The 15,729-nt window shown below is 41.2% G+C and overlaps 1 protein-coding gene and 1 long non-coding RNA gene across 2 annotated transcripts in view; one reads left to right on the forward strand and one right to left on the reverse strand.

Annotated features, from left to right (window-relative positions):
• The first annotated feature begins 930 nt into the window (after positions 1–930).
• LOC146891799 (uncharacterized) lies at positions 931–10,565 on the forward strand. The gene is made up of 3 exons (XR_015005417.2): positions 931–1,615; positions 7,823–7,921; positions 10,288–10,565. It is a non-coding gene; the product is annotated as an uncharacterized LOC146891799 (long non-coding RNA).
• Positions 10,566–12,214: 1,649 nt separating this feature from the next.
• Wdr36 (WD repeat domain 36) overlaps positions 12,215–15,729 on the reverse strand; it is a 32,454-nt gene continuing 28,939 nt past the window's right edge. The window contains exons 22-23 of the mRNA XM_048442519.3: positions 14,806–14,993; positions 12,215–13,936 (exon numbers count right to left, since the gene is read on the reverse strand). Of these exons, the coding sequence (XP_048298476.1) occupies positions 13,787–13,936; positions 14,806–14,993 (338 nt within the window). The 3' untranslated portion in view covers positions 12,215–13,786. The remainder of the gene's footprint in view (positions 13,937–14,805; positions 14,994–15,729) is intronic.

Here is a 15,729-nt window from a genome sequence, read left to right on the forward strand (position 1 = left end):
AAATTCTGGGAAAAAATGTTCCTAGAGGGCTGGAGATGTGCCAGTTGATAGAGAGTGCTTGCCTGGCATGCATAAGGCCCTGGATCGGGTCCCCAGAACTACAAAAACAGGTGGTTTGGGCTTGGCATCTCAGCACCGGGGTGGTGAAGGCAGAAAATCAAGAGCTCAGTTACCTTTAATTACATAGCAAACTTGAAGCCAGCATGGACTACATGAGACCCCGTCTCAAAATCAAACTAAATGATGCTATTTCTAATACAGACTAGGGTTAAGCTTAGTCATCCTGACATTCAGAAAACTGATATAACTCAGGCTTCTTATTAACTCATAACTTATATTAGCCCATGATTCTTGTCTATGTTAGCCACATGGCTCAGTACCTTTTTCAGCGAGGCAGTCACATCTTGCTTCTTCTGTGGCTGGGCCAGGACTGCTGAGGAATGGGCTTTTTTCTTCCCAAAATTCTCCTGTTCTCATTGTCCTGCCTCTACTTCCTGTCTGGTTGTTGCGCCTCTACTTCCTGCCTGGCTACAGGCCAATCAGCAATTATTTAAAATATAACTGACAGAATACAGACCATTGTCCCATACCAATTCCCTGAACAATCTAGTATGACAACATCCACACTGAATTTTCATTATATTAGATATGCTGACTAAAAATGTGAAGCACCCAAACTGTGAGGGGCCACAGAGGTGTCAAGAGATGGGGGTTTTACAAGAAGCAGTTTAGTGGTTACCAAATTGAAGAAGGGAAAGAAGAGACACATTTTAAGTTGCTGTAGTAATTTTAAAGAGAAACCCATGCAGCACTGAAAACACAGCATTATTTGTCCCAGAAAGTGGCATGGCATTGTTTTCCTTCCTCATTACAATGGCATGTCCTCTTCTGTTACTGCTCAATAAAACTTGACACTTAGAGATATCTCCAATGTTGAAAGAAGCCATGAACGCAACATATTTTCATGAAGGTAACATTGGGGTGACATTTTAAGTGACACTCTGAAATAGGCTCTAACTTTCCCAAACATCTTCCTGATGTGAGGTCATTTAACATAGGTAGATGAGAGATGGAGCCAGCTGTTTACCATTCCTAGGTTTACACCTCTTTTATCCTTGATTTATACGGGCTGTCACCACTGACAGAAGAGGTGCTAAGAAGACAGACTAGACTCTCCAGAACTTTCTGCAGACATTCTGGGCTGGGTCTATAGTTGACTTGAAATCTTTAGATTGGTTATGGGATGCAGTGAGCACCCTGATCCCCGAGTCTAACAGCATGAAAACAGCCAGGCTCCAACCCTTCTTTCCTTCACTTCAGTAGAACTGTTGTGCTCAAAGCTGACTTGAGCACAGGGGTTGGGCGTGCAGCAGGGGCAGGGCAGGGCTTGGAGTGGTGTCGGGTAAGAGCAGGAGACCTCTTTTTTGGTTTGTTTGTCTTTTGTTTTTTTCAAGACAGGGTTTCTCCGTATAATGGTCCTCGCTGTCCTGGAACTAGCTCTTGTAGAGGGATTCGGACTTGTACTTGTTGGAACTTGCTCTGTCTTATTAGCATGGAGGGTAGAACTGCCTACTGTTGCTGCTGAGAAGACACAGCGTTTGAGGACATATCCCTTGTGAGTATCTTTTCTGTGCTTCAGAAATTGGCACTGTAGAATCTTGAACCTTGATTTCTTGGCTGGCAATGATAGGAGTTGTGAGCGCTTGGGAAGCAAGGTCTTTGTGGACTCTGACCAGGGAGGATGGTGACCATGGTTTCCAATGCTCAGAGGCATTAGACGCTGATGTCACAAGGCTCAGGTCAGTATCCACTGTGGCAGAGTACCTTGGGATGATCTGAATGCTGCCCTCAACCACACAGGGTATCAAGATTTAGACAGGTACCTACTGTTCTTCAACACTATGCTGCAGTGTGACACCGAGACTATCGCCTGCACTGACATACTTCAAACAATTTAAACATTCTGGAGTCATTGGCTTTGTCTGTTTTGTCCTAGAGTTTCAACGTTTCACTGAGTTTCGAGGTACAATTGGAGTCAACTCATTGACACCATTTAAATCTGAAGATGAAGGGTTCTTAATTCTGGAGAACTGTCCCTCTGGCCCCACAAAGGGCCTGACAGGAGTAGCAATGCACGCTCCACACCCTAGGTATCAGATGGAAAGCATTTTGGAGACGAATCTTTTTCTACAGTACATGTTAACACTTCCTGGTGAGGTCTTCTTCGGTCAGTCTAGTAGGGCAGTGAGCTTCAATTTGTTGTTGTTGTTGTCTTAGAACTCTCCCAGTCTTGAAGACTGAGGACCCTACTAAGCTTCGGTTTAGCGCCATTAAGTTCTGGTGGCATTTGATGTCCTTAGCATATTGAAAGGGAAAAGAATCAGATAACAGGGACTATGAAAACAGTTTTTCATAGTATTTCGCTGACCTCTTGAAAAAGTTTCATGGAGGCCCAGGAACTCCTGGGCTACTCTTTGAAAAACCACTGAATGAAGTATTTGTTGAATACCAGTTGTGTACAAAGCACTGAGGTGAATAGAAAATTTGTAAATGTAGGTAAGACAGAACCAGAAGCAAAGGTAGAGCAATGGGTGAGATTACCATGTGGATACAAGATGATGTCACCAACTAGGCTGGGACATGCTGAAGATACAGGAACACAATGGTAGAAGGACATCTTGATTTACCTTTAGTGTCTCTGGGCAATGCTATTATTTGAGAAGTTTTGCTATTTGTAATACTTTAATAAATGGCCTTTTCTCCTCAAAAGATAATTGTGAAGTCTCTGTGTGTGTATGTGTTTGTGTGTGTCTGTCTGTGGTTTTAGGGACTGAAGCCAGGTTTCACGTAGACCAGGAAAGCACTCTACCATTGAGAACACCTTTAGTCCCAGATCCGTGATTTTAAACTGAAATTCGTGTTAGGTACTGGAAGGTGTGGTACACCTGGAGTGACTGGCTTCTCAGCAGGAAGGAGAGTGGTAATTTCCTCCTCTGAGCCTGGAAAGGTCAGAGAGATAAGCTGAGGTGAGGTAACACCTCTTCGCCATTTTGCTCCCCTGGAGTCAGGTGGACTATTTTTGTTTATTGCTGAAGGAAAGTGAAACTCTACACCCATACTCCACCCACTTTCTGGGAAACAGGGGCCTGACCACTACTGGATGAGGAGCTCTTCTGACAAGTGCTTCCCACGGCTTCCTGGAGAGTTGCCTGGCTCAGCACTCACCGCCGTGACTCATGGCTACTTGCCTGTGTCTCCTCTCTGTTCATGCCAGAGCCGACCTGGAGACCACCCACTGCTCCTGAAGAGCCAGAGCCAGAAACTTACATCTTAATGATTGCTCAGGTGAAGAGCAAGCCTGGAGTTTTGGGGAAGCTCCAATGACTCAAGCAACAAACATGGCTGTAGCTTCTTGGCGTACTTTTCCGGGACAAAATGAAATTGGACCAGCCGCTTGGGATATATCTTTGTAAATATATATTAAAAGAAATGTAAAAATTGTATTGAATAAGCTAGAGCACTAAAGCTATATATAACAACACCAGAATCAGATTGACTACTGTATCCCATTTTGTTTAAGATAAAAATACACACAGTTCTGTAAAGTTCAAATCTCCTTTGTGCCCAGTTGAGGACCGCCCCTCCCAACACACACATGTCCTGAAATGACAGTGAGTTTGCAGCTGGTCGTCATGCTTTCTTATTCCCTCACATCCTGTGCTATCTGCACTCCGGTGTCCTCTCGGGCTCCTCACTCAGGGTCCAGGGCAGATGACTTCCGGCCGTCCCTGGCTCTGTGGAGCTGGAGAGATACATGGTGTCTTTCCTACCCTGCTCACTCCCTGACACTGAGAGCATCAAGGAACCTGTCTTTCTTTGCTTTGGGATTCTGCCTATTGTGCCACGTTTTCCTTTCACCCCAGGTTTACTAAGTAAACAGTCGATGAAAGGGAAGCAAGATGGAAAAAGCACAGAGTTCATGGTCATTTTCTCACATCTGAGTTCCTGTTTAGGAAGTGTCTTCGCCTCACCTTCATGGTACCACAGCAGCAGCACGAGCCAGCCCTCTCTGTACCATCTCCACCTTCCTTTCCAATGGGCCAAGAACTAAAACTCTACCTAGACTGCTGGGGAGTGGCCCTCCGCTCCAGAAGCCATGTTTGACGATCAGCTAAGTGTATGCCTGGCCTCCTATTCTCTAAATCTGGCCATCTCCATTAACCAGAGAATAGAAAAGCAGTCTTTTCTGAAGAAAGCCAGGTTCCTTTTCTTTCTTGATATACACTGTGTATTTCCACACCATCAAATTCCCTGTTAAAACAATGACAGAAAAATGGCACATAGGCATTCTGTTATTTTATCTTTTTTGCATGCACATTAAGGCTAGTGAGACTTCCAACACACACACACACACACACACACACACACACACACACACACACACACACACACACACACTTTAGAACAAGAGAAACTCCCAGGATGTACTCTTTACAGAGTATGAAGGCTTCTCCTTAATTATTGCTCTTGGAGAGAGACAGGCAAAAGGCTAAGCCAAACCCAACTGCTGTACAAGCTAAACATAAACCTTCCAGTGACTGGGGTGTAGCATGCTTTGTATTCTGCAGCATTTCAAGAGCACTGAACAGCACCCTGTTGAGCAACAACCAGTGCTGCGCCCTGCCTGCTGGAGAGAGGCTGCCAAGTTACGGAAACACCTGGATTTCTGTGTCTCACCCGCTCGCCACTCACTGCAGGCAGGACTTTCATAATATTTACTCAAGCAGAGCATGACAAGGAATAAAAGGGTCAGAATTATGGGACAGTGGCCACCCTTGCAAAGAACCAAAATAAATTAGTTGTAAAGAATGAAATTTAGTCAGGGATAGCCGAATAAATAAAAAAGTTAATTCATTACTAGATGTGGTAGAAAACACATGACATTGCTTTAGAAAAAAAGAATTATGTGCTAATATTTATGCTGTGATGGCCATCTCGACTGTCAACTTCACTGGAATGAGAAAATAAGATTGTCAAGCATTCAAGTGGAGTGTCTGTGAGATCTGTTCCAGAGAGGATGAACCAATAGGGGAGTGAGATCTAACCCAAGGGGCCTGAATGAGAGCATATTCTCTCTCCTGGTAGTCATCATGGTGTGCCTTCCTGCTGTGAGGGCCATGGGTAGAGTGGGGTGGGGAAACATAAGCTAATTTCCTCCTAGGAAATTGTGTCAGGCATTCCACCCAGAAAAGAGAAAGCTAACAAGCATGTTATCCTCTATTTCCATGAGCACTGAATTGTCATTTATATGACTATGGTGTTGAAGATCACTTTAGAAGACTACCGTGATCAGCCAGTATGACAGTTAGGCATAGGAACATGAGCCTATAATCTCTCCACTAAAAGGTTGACACAGGAGGAGCCCTGGGGTTTGCGGGCCAGCAAGTTTAGTCTATTAGTGTGCTACAAGTTCTTCTTCTTCTTTGTTTTTAGGTTCATTTTTTTTTTATTGCTACTATCTTTCACTGGCTTGTGGATACTCTTGGTCAATTGTCACATCTGAGTTATCTAAAAGTAGCCTATACATATGAATGAGATAAAGCAAGCTAGAAATACAATGGTGTCATAAAGGTAGCCTATATACATCATCGACATAAAACAAACTAGAAAGGACAAGGGTGCCAAGGCTTGCCATTCCTCAACAAGTCTTCAGTGACAGAGGAACAACAGAATACAGGATGGGGAATTTAAACTACAGTTACCTGGAGGAAAAGGAAGTAACTGGATGATAAATTGTAAAAATGTGTCAACCATCATTGTCCCTGTCATCAGCACCAATGATAATGCTGCAAATGCACAGAGTGCAGTCTAGTTCTAAAATTATTTTGCCATAGTGTCATCCTGTTTATCATTAAAAATTTAACTACAGAATAGAGCTCAATAAAAATCAATAAAAAAAGGGACAGAAGAGAGGAGATGAGAAACTTCTCAATAATCTATCTTAACTATACAATATTTATAATGCTTATCAACATATTATTATATAGTCTTTGGTCACTCAAATTTTCCTAAATGTTTGAATTGAGGTATTCTATTTAATTATTAGACTTGTTTCTAGGGAAACAAGAAAATTTCAACTTAATTCTATAATTAAATTTTCAATAGAAAGGTCCTGTCTTATAATATAAGGCAGGCAAGCTACTGAGGAAGCCGCCCAACACCAGCCTCTAGCTCCCACACCCAAGTGTGAAGACACACTCATAAATATGTGCATATTCATACACCACCCACAAGTGCAAACAAAACCAGCCGGGTGAACACTAGGCACCGGAAAAACTTTTGGGCCTGTCTTAGGGTTACTGTTGTGGTAAAGCACGTGACCAAAACAAGTTAGGGAAGAGAGAATTTATATGCTAAATTCTTCCTAAAGCCATCAGGGAAGGAAGTCAACAGCACAGGAACTTGGAGGAAGGAGCTGATGCAGAGGCCGTGGAGGAATGTTGCTTACTGGCTTTCACTTCATGGCTTGCTCAGCCTGTCTTCCTATGTAACCCATGACCACCTGCCCAAGCATAACTGGGACTGAAGATACAGTATAGACAAGGACATAAATCAATTAGAGAATTCTTCATGTAAAGCTCCTGAGCCCAACATCTGTAAACTCGAGGGAAAGACAAATCACCAATCAAAACTGCCTGCCTCTCTAGCATTTAGGCAATGGGTGGCTAGTGATAGTATCTAAACTCTATTTTACTTGCTTCTTTCCTGGCAGTTTAATTCCTTTTTCCATGTATGGGCAGAGGGAAAGCCTTCCGTGAGAACTGTCTCTCCTCTTCCTTACACCCAAGTCCGTGAGCCCACTTAGCTTGTGCTGTCAGCCTGTCTTGGGCTAAGATGGTGCCACCAAACTCTGCTTTGGTAGAGGGTGACCGCTGTTCACTCTATCACAGGGGTCTGTTAAGTCTTGTTTTCCCGTCTTCCCTGTTTTCTATAAGAAGCAGATAAAAATTTCCAGAGTTCTTCAAACATCTCCCAGTTATGGGAAACAACATGTGAGTGCAACAGGCCCTTCTGCCCAAACATGTCAGTACATACTCATACTGAATACGACCACCTTGTGTTCAAGGGTACAAGCCCCCAAGAGGCTCCTGGGGGACAATTATCATGCTAACTCTAAAGTTGCAATGTGCACAGGTATTTCTCAAATGTGGCTTCATTAACCCCATTTCATTGCGGGGAACCCAGGGCCTGCTAGTCTTAACTTAAGCCTCTTTCTTTTCTCCTCCAGCATTCCTCCCAGAACAGGAAGGCCATGGAATAAGCCATATGGCCTCCTCCCCTCTGGTTCTTCTGGTGTTCCATGCCGTCAAACCAGAGGCCTTAAAACACTGAGGTCTCATCCCTCAGGCCTTTATGGTGGAGGTTTGGGTTGGGCTACAGAGCGCGCTTTTCACACAAGCTGATGCTGACCTGGGGTCTGGACCAATATCCTCTGTGATCATCACTCATTAGACAACCTGCAATTAGAGATCCACACAGACACTGGATTGTTCGCATAGCTGAGGGGCATTTGCTTCTGGGTCCCTGCATTTCTAGGGAAACACATGCACTAAGCCTCAGGAGTTGGCCTCACGGGAAGGGCTGTGGCACACATGGCTCACAGAATTACTACTTCTTTGAAACAAATGACTGTGGCATTGGAATCCTATGATCTCAAATCGTTTATCAGTAGAAAACATGACAGCACAGGGCAAACTCTGACCAAAGTGTGTAAGAAAAATACCTTTCAGACCAAGGACCTGGTTTTTCTTTTTCCTTCCAGAAACATCGCTTTCTCAGGTTGCTGGAAGCAAGTGGGGACTACAATGTTCTTAAAAGAGTTGATGCTAGCTTTCTACCTGGGGAGGAGAAAGGGAGAAAGGTAGGCAAAGAAGAGGGTAAGTCAGGGAAGGGGAGAGGAAAAAGCAGATGGATTCTCCTTCTCTGAGCTTCATCAGTCTCCAGTCTCTGCAGATCCCAGGAGTAAACAGCATACCTAATCTGTGGGTTAATTAATTGCCTTGAGATGAAATACTATGAGAAATAGCAGACTAAAGGCTGCGTATAGTTCAATAAGGGTCTTGCTTAGTGTGCCCAAGATAAAGGCACCCTTAAATTCTTAAAAAATAAAATCAAAGTCTTCCTATTAAAGAAGCATCAAAGTCTTCTATAATTATTGATCAAGAACCCTAAATATCGTATGATTAAAAATAATTTAAGGGTCTGAAGAGCTGGATCTGTGTCGAAGAGAGCTTACTTTAGCAAGCATTAGGATCAGCGTTTGTTTCCAGCACCCACATAAAGTCAGGTCAGTGCTGGGTGTCTGGAAGTCTAGTACTGAGGGTGGGAGTGGAGGGTGGGGTAGGGAAGAGGATCCTGAGGTGTGATGGCTACCTTCATAGCCCTGGGTTCAGTGAAGCACGTGCTCAAACGAATACCTAAGACCCAAAGTACTCAAGTCTGTGTAAGCACTAACACCCTACTCCACTAATACCTCACAAGCTCTCTCTGTCTGTCTCTGTCTCTCTTTCACGCATGCACCTAAAACATTAACGTTGTAGAGGGTTGAAACCTCAGGCTTTCCCCTATATGTATCAATCATAAATGAAAAAAGACGCCATAAATTTGAAAGAGGTCAAGGAGTTATGGTATATGGGTTTGAAGAGAGGAAAAGAGAAGGGGGAAATGATATATTACACTCTCAAAAAAATAAGAGAAACAACTAAAAGAAACTAACACTGTCCCCACAGGGAGTAACATAAAGCCTTGCCTTAATGCCTGAACTTTTCATGGGCACTATGGATTACAATACAAATAATTCAGTTCCTCAATAAAGAAAGTGTGTATTTCAATCAGTCTACATCTTTTTCTATCCACAGTGCTTTAATTTAAAATAGAACACATTTGAAACATTTTCAACTGCACAAATCCTTTATAGAAAATGCTTCCCCAGAGCCTTTCATAAAATCAGCTCTCCAGGAAGGAACAGACTCCCAGACACACATTTTTGTTCTTCGCCCACCTTTCCCTTTTATCACAGAACACATGTCCTTGGATAGCTAACATCCATCTCAAGCCATGTGGTTTTGAACCGTCTCTGTCCCCTGTCTAGACTTCAATGAATGAATGATCAGGCCTAGCAAATTAATCAAAGCTGCATCCCTCTAGCCACTCAGGCTCAAAGGTCAAAGAGATTCACTAGACGACCTATTCTAGGTCTTATTTTGTAACAAGTTTAAGAATGACGTGTGGGGCGAAAGATTTAGGAGCACATACTGCTCTTGTAGAGGATCTGAGTTCAGGATCCATGTCAAGCATCTCAGGAAATCAAACACCTCTGGCCTATGAGGGCCTACATTCCCATGCACATACCCACCACAAAGACACATAAACACATATAATTAAAAATAATAAAAGTATCTTAAAGAAAACATATAAATCTACAACTGTTGGCAGTTTGAAGTTTTGATCACCAATTTATTCTCAGTAGTAATGAAGAAACCATCCTGTAGAGCAGTGAGTGGGGACAGACCATGAGAATGGTCAGGTATGAGCTCAGAGCAGCACAGCAGCCAGCGATCACGGAGCCTACCAAGCAACAGGTCAGGCAAAGCCAATTTTATTACTGCTTTGTTAGTGCTGGGCTTCTGTCCTAAGTAACCAATTCATAAAAATGCATAAACCGACCTTAAATAATAATTTATTTGGAGATCTGGATAAGACATGATTTATAAAGAAAATATAATCTGCCAATCTTGACTGGAGAAGATACAGAAACGTAGCAGTTCAGTAGCCACAGAAGAAATGAAACAGACAAATCAAGAAGCAACAAAGAAGCCGAGTGTGGTGTGCCTGCCTTTTAATCCCAGCACTCAGGAGGCAGTTCCAGGCCAGCCTGGTTTACAGAGCGAGTATCAGGACAGCCAGGAACACACAGAGAAAAAACAACAAAGACTCAAAGACACCAGGCGTTTGTCCCACTTTGATTAGGCCAAATTTGTCTTTGAATCAAAGCTAGATAATTCTATCCAACATATAAACCAGTTCAGGAATACCTCAGGAATGAAATATTATTTTATATGGGAAATATCTGATTCAAACTCTTTAAATTATAACAACTGAAAAATCTTGATTTTTTTTCTTTCAATACAAGCTTCAAAAAATGCCTTAATAAAATTGTATACTCACTCTATCTACTTAAAAGCTATCAATAAAATGATTCCTAATGATATTCTGCTATACTCATAGATTCAGAGAAGCTTCCTTCTGCAGCAGACGGGAACAGAGGCAGAGACCCACAGCAAGACATACGGCGAGACCTTGGGACAAACTGCTCTAAATGGAATATCTCCAACAAACCCCTCCCCTCAGTCCCCAGAGGACCCTGGAAGAGGAGGTGGAAAGAGTATAAGCCCTGAGGGGATGGAGGACACCAGGAGAACAAGGTCCACTGTATCAACTGAACAAAACTCATGTGACTTCACACATTGAAGCAGCAAGAACAAGGCCTTCCGGGTCTGCACGTATAGATTACAGCTTTCAGCTTACTAAGTATGTGAGCAAGTGAGTCTCTGATTCTTGTGCCTGCTCTTGAGGTCTTTCCTTTTTTTTTTTTTTTTTTTTTTTGGTTTGCCTTGTACAGCCTCAAAGTAATGGGTTTTGCTTTATCTTACTTTGTCGTGTTTGGCTGTTATCTCTTAGAAGCCTGTTCTTTTCTAACGAGGGACAGAAAGGGAGCAGATCCAGACAGGAGAGGAGGTGTGGAGAACTGAGAGTAAAGGGAGGGAAAACTGTAATCAGGACATACTGTATGAGGAAAGAATCTACTTTCAATAAAAGAAAAAAATGGAAGAAATATGAAACAAGCACTGTAATACATTAGAATCCAACGAAGGATGCTATCCAGCAGAAACCCAGTACTCACATCACCAAGTAACAGAAGACCACCGAGGGCACCTGCACCTGATCTGGCAACAAGACAAGGCTTCTGCAAGGCAGGGCCAGTAGTTTATGGAGGTCAAGCAACCCTGACTCAAACCAATCAAATGGAAATGAACACTGAGTAAGAAATAAAGCCTCAGCATCTGCAGAAGGTAATTTTCTAGGAACAATATCTTGATTAACACCTTTAGAAGAATTTTGTATTGCCATGACAAACTGGCAAAACATTTTTATTTATAAAGATAAAGCTTTTTCTTAATCACAGCAGTAATAATTTATAAAATGTTTTCAGAGATTGATTACAATAACACAAAAATCCCCAGAAATGTCAAAAATGTATTTTACACACACACACGCACGCACGTACACACACACGCAGAGAAACTAAGACACGAAGAGAGCCTTAATAATAATCACTGCTCTTGAAGAGAAAGACTCAGTTTACTACTTTTTTCTAAATCAATTCTATAAATTAACGCCACCCATATGCAGTTTTCAAGAAGATATGCCTAACATGAAACAAGAAATATTTGAAAAAATATTTAAGAAAACCTTATCCCACCAAACTATAATCGGAGCATATTGCATTATTAAAACACCAAAAATAGCTCAATAAAAATTTAGCATACAATGAAACAGCATTCTGCTGAATGACAAAATAAGTGGGTCTTCAATTCATGATTTCTGAACAAATGACTGAACTAAAAACATTTCCACACCTTGTCTTCATTGCACTGATTAGAGTTGAAGATTTAGCCATTAATCACTCACACAGGTAGTCTCTCTCTCTCTCTCTCTCTCTCACACACACACACACACACAGACACATACACACACAATCAGAATAAATAGCTTAGAGAATGGAGGACTTACTTCATAATTTAGGATATGACATAAAACATTATCAACTTGACCATATAGGAAAAATGTAAAATGCCTATAAAATACCTAAGATTCTATAAAACAATGCCAGAAAGTCAGAAACATACAACTACCCGGACCAATGTTTAGGTTGCATAAATACTCAACAAAAGTTGAGGCATGGTGATGCACACCTTTAATCTCAACTGGCAGAGGCAGGTGGATCTTTGTGAGTTCTAAGACAACCTGGTCTACATAGGGAGTTCCAGCTAGAGCTATACAGTGAAACCCTGTCTTAAAAAAACAAAGCAAAAACCCTTCAACAAATCTATGATAAAAAGACAAATGATGCAATAGATAGAACACACAAGTATGAATTCTAACAAAAACAAAAGCAGAGTTTTTATTCTATTAATGCAAGTGGTAAAAACATGACTCTGAATATGCCTCAAGTCATGAAACAGCAGGTTCACCGAGTGGAAAAGAACTATCAATACAATCACTTTGGAAGTCGTATGGAAATATCTCTTCAAATTAAAAATGCTTATCCTCTGGCTCACCAATTCAAACCCTTAGCATATGCTACACAGAATCAAACCCAGAGACCTAAGCAACATGATGCTTGCTTACTTCAGCAGTGGTTTGTAATCACTGTGTGTGTGTATGTCAGGGTTGGGGGTGGCAGAGGAAAATTCCCTAACTTTGGGCATATGATAGGTAAAGTAGATTATAAAACATACGATGTGCAAGTGAGGACATTTCAAGTTATAAACTTTTCTTTAAGTAAAAAACAAAACAAAAAACAAACAAACAAACAAACAAAAATAAAACCTCTACATTTCATGTTCTGTGTCTATTTACTGGGATCAAACACTGTTGTCAAAAACAAATCCATCTGATATTTTTATAAGTAAAATGTAGTCATATATGACATACATTAAATTTCAAAAGACTAAAGTTCAAAAATATAGAAATATGCAGAGACTGATTACATTTTAAGAAAAATATGTACACAAAAATACTTTGTATTTTTTTCTTCTCTTCCTTGATGGTAAATGTCTAAGGTTTTGGAAGGTTATTGACAAAAAAATACTGTCTAAAGACATTGCTAGTAAAAATGACAACCAGATCAAGCTTGCACTTTCACCTGAAAAAGGTAAGAAAATTTAGTACATGATTTATACAAGAAAAAAATAATTCCTGTGTTGCTAAAGCACCGGTCCATAAAAGAGAGAATGATGACAAAGGCTGTCATCAGTTTCTTCTCAAATACACACGTCAGAGAAGGAGGAAAAGCCACGAAAGACAGCGCGGTGGAGCTTGGAATCTCCCTGTGCAGGCACCTGCTGCACCTCTTCCTGGCGCACCTGCCTGGAGCAAGTCCCTCACGTTTCGATCTAACAAAAACTTGTTTACAAAGGAAGCAACAGAGAACGCTCTAGACCCTGTGCTACAAAGTTAGACATGTCACAGGTCCCAGAGAACCTTACTTGTACCAGATATGAAGCACAGCCTCAAGAATCAACAATCTATGCTTCATCAAATGACACCCAGAATAGGAACATTCATTTTTCTAAAATAACAAAAGCATTTTAGAACTATATTATAGATCTGTTTTACTGACAATGTCAATTTAATTCAGCAAAACTTTATGCTAAATAGACACTCTATTATATGTAACACATTGAAAAAATACAAAATGGCAATAATTTAAAAAGCCTCATGTATGTGACTAGTGTGAAGGAACTCGAGTGGCTTTAGATTCCCTAGTTGTTCAGAGCAAAAGGAAGGTATAATTTTACACCCAGAAAGTTTCTGCACTTCAAACATAGAACCCTGCCGGTGAAGCAGCGCCAGCAGCCTCCACGCGGAGCAGGGGATGAAGACAAGCTCATCAGTCCTTTCACATTCAGCCGTGAGAGCTGCAATGACTGAGGTTTATTTCTCACAGCAGAGCACTTTTGATAAAATTTAAAACACACATGCTTTGATTGAAGAGTGACTGTAAGTGAGTCCAGTCTTCTTCTACCTGGGTCGACAGCTTCTCCAGCTCTTCCAACAGCACTGCCTCTGAAGGAAGCATCTTGAGGTGTAACTGGAAAGAAAAGCATGATGTTCAAGGTTAAACTGGACATTTTACTTAAGAGTAGTAAAATCCTGATTTTTTTTCTACCAAGGAACCTACAAAAATGGTATCTAAATATTTCTTTCTTAAATGGTGGTTTATTGACTCTGATTTCCTGTTGTTCCCAACTATTTTTTTACTTTGAACTTTTTTTAGGTTACAAGCTTCTTAAAAGAACCAATGTAACTTCATTTTTCCACAGCACAAACCAAACCCCAGCTATCAGGCTGTGTGGGCCTCCAGTTTTCTTCCTCTACACCCCACTGATGAGGGGCATCTACTTTATTTTTAAAGACTTATGCAAAATTGGTAGGGACTAACATTTGGTAAAAACAGGAAAACCTATAAAGACAATCTGAGATTTCTTTTTTTAAAAAAAAAGCTAATGTAAAATATTTGCATCTTCAGCACATTATACCACCACAATGTACCTCCAAAGATCATCTCTATTTCATTTATCAAAAAAGCAAGTTGTGTCAAATTAACTGAATCTGATGGAGGGGAATATTTTGATTTCAGCAGCAGACAAAATGAACAAACTAAAGAACCTGGCTTTCTCTTACTATCACAGAAAACTTACACAGATGACAAATAGGGATAAAGTCAAAATTATGCTATTAAGTAATAACAAAAATAAAGACTACAAGCGCATGTCCCGACTACTCCAGGGTGGCAGACAGACCCAGACAGCTGCTGTCCAGTTACAGTTAGCAGAGTAGTCAGCAGCCACTCACCACGTGGCTGCCTATTGACACTGGATGCAGAGCATGCCCACCTTTGCAGAACACGACTTAATAACACGGCTACGAAGGAAGGAAAGGATCTGACATCTCACTCACCTTCAGAAACAATGCAAGGTATGCCTGGGCTAACTCAAAATCACGCTTTCTCTTCAACATCATCCCGATCATTCTCAGAAAGCCCTGCATGACTTCTACCGACCCACCATCATCAGGAGACAGGTTGCGCAGCTCTGTTTCAATTCCTGATGGGCCTAATTCTTTCAGAAGGTTAAGTGCAGCTTCATCTGCATTATTGTAAAAAGAATCTAGTTATTTCTTACAATTAAAGAAGCTACAATCTTCCTTCATACCCCAACCAGTACACATGTAAATAGTACCAGACTTTCTGGGCATAGCATAATGAACCCAAGGTCAATGAAACAGTAAAAATTTCAATAGTAGTAAAATTACTGGAAGTCTTTAAAGTTTTGCACTGTCAGGAATTTAATCTTTGTTTCTGCTCTTAAAAAAAGCCTAATGCTTCATTTCATTAATCACATAGATCAATTAGAACAAAAAAAATTTAACATGAGGTCATCAGGAAATATACTGCACTATTAGTAGTGGTTACTGCCAGGATAGGATCAGCTGGGCCGATTCCCTTTACTATCACTGGGTTGGGAAGACATATCAACAATACAGAAATGCGTAAGGGGAAGACTCCGGACCCCATTCTATCAACCCCAGGGCTCCTCTAGACAACAGCACTGCTGTTTACTCTGCATCCCATGAAAGCACAGTCAACACAACCAACTTTATCAGGGCCTTGCTACTGCAGTGGCAATGGTTATGGTTTCAGCTTTTGAACCACGACAAATCTGATCAACCTTGTTTTATGTCTTTAGCATATCTTAAACAATTGTGTGCATTCGTCATTCCACAATAATCAGGAAGCCATCAGGGCCCTTCTCTGACTTTTGCCCACGTGGACTTAAGTGATACTGGTATGAAACGCAAGCATTCCGACATCAAACAGAAGAT

Source organism: Myodes glareolus, chromosome 13, assembly GCF_982192425.1.
Source record: "Myodes glareolus chromosome 13, mMyoGla1.1, whole genome shotgun sequence".
Lineage (NCBI taxonomy): Eukaryota > Metazoa > Chordata > Mammalia > Rodentia > Cricetidae > Myodes > Myodes glareolus.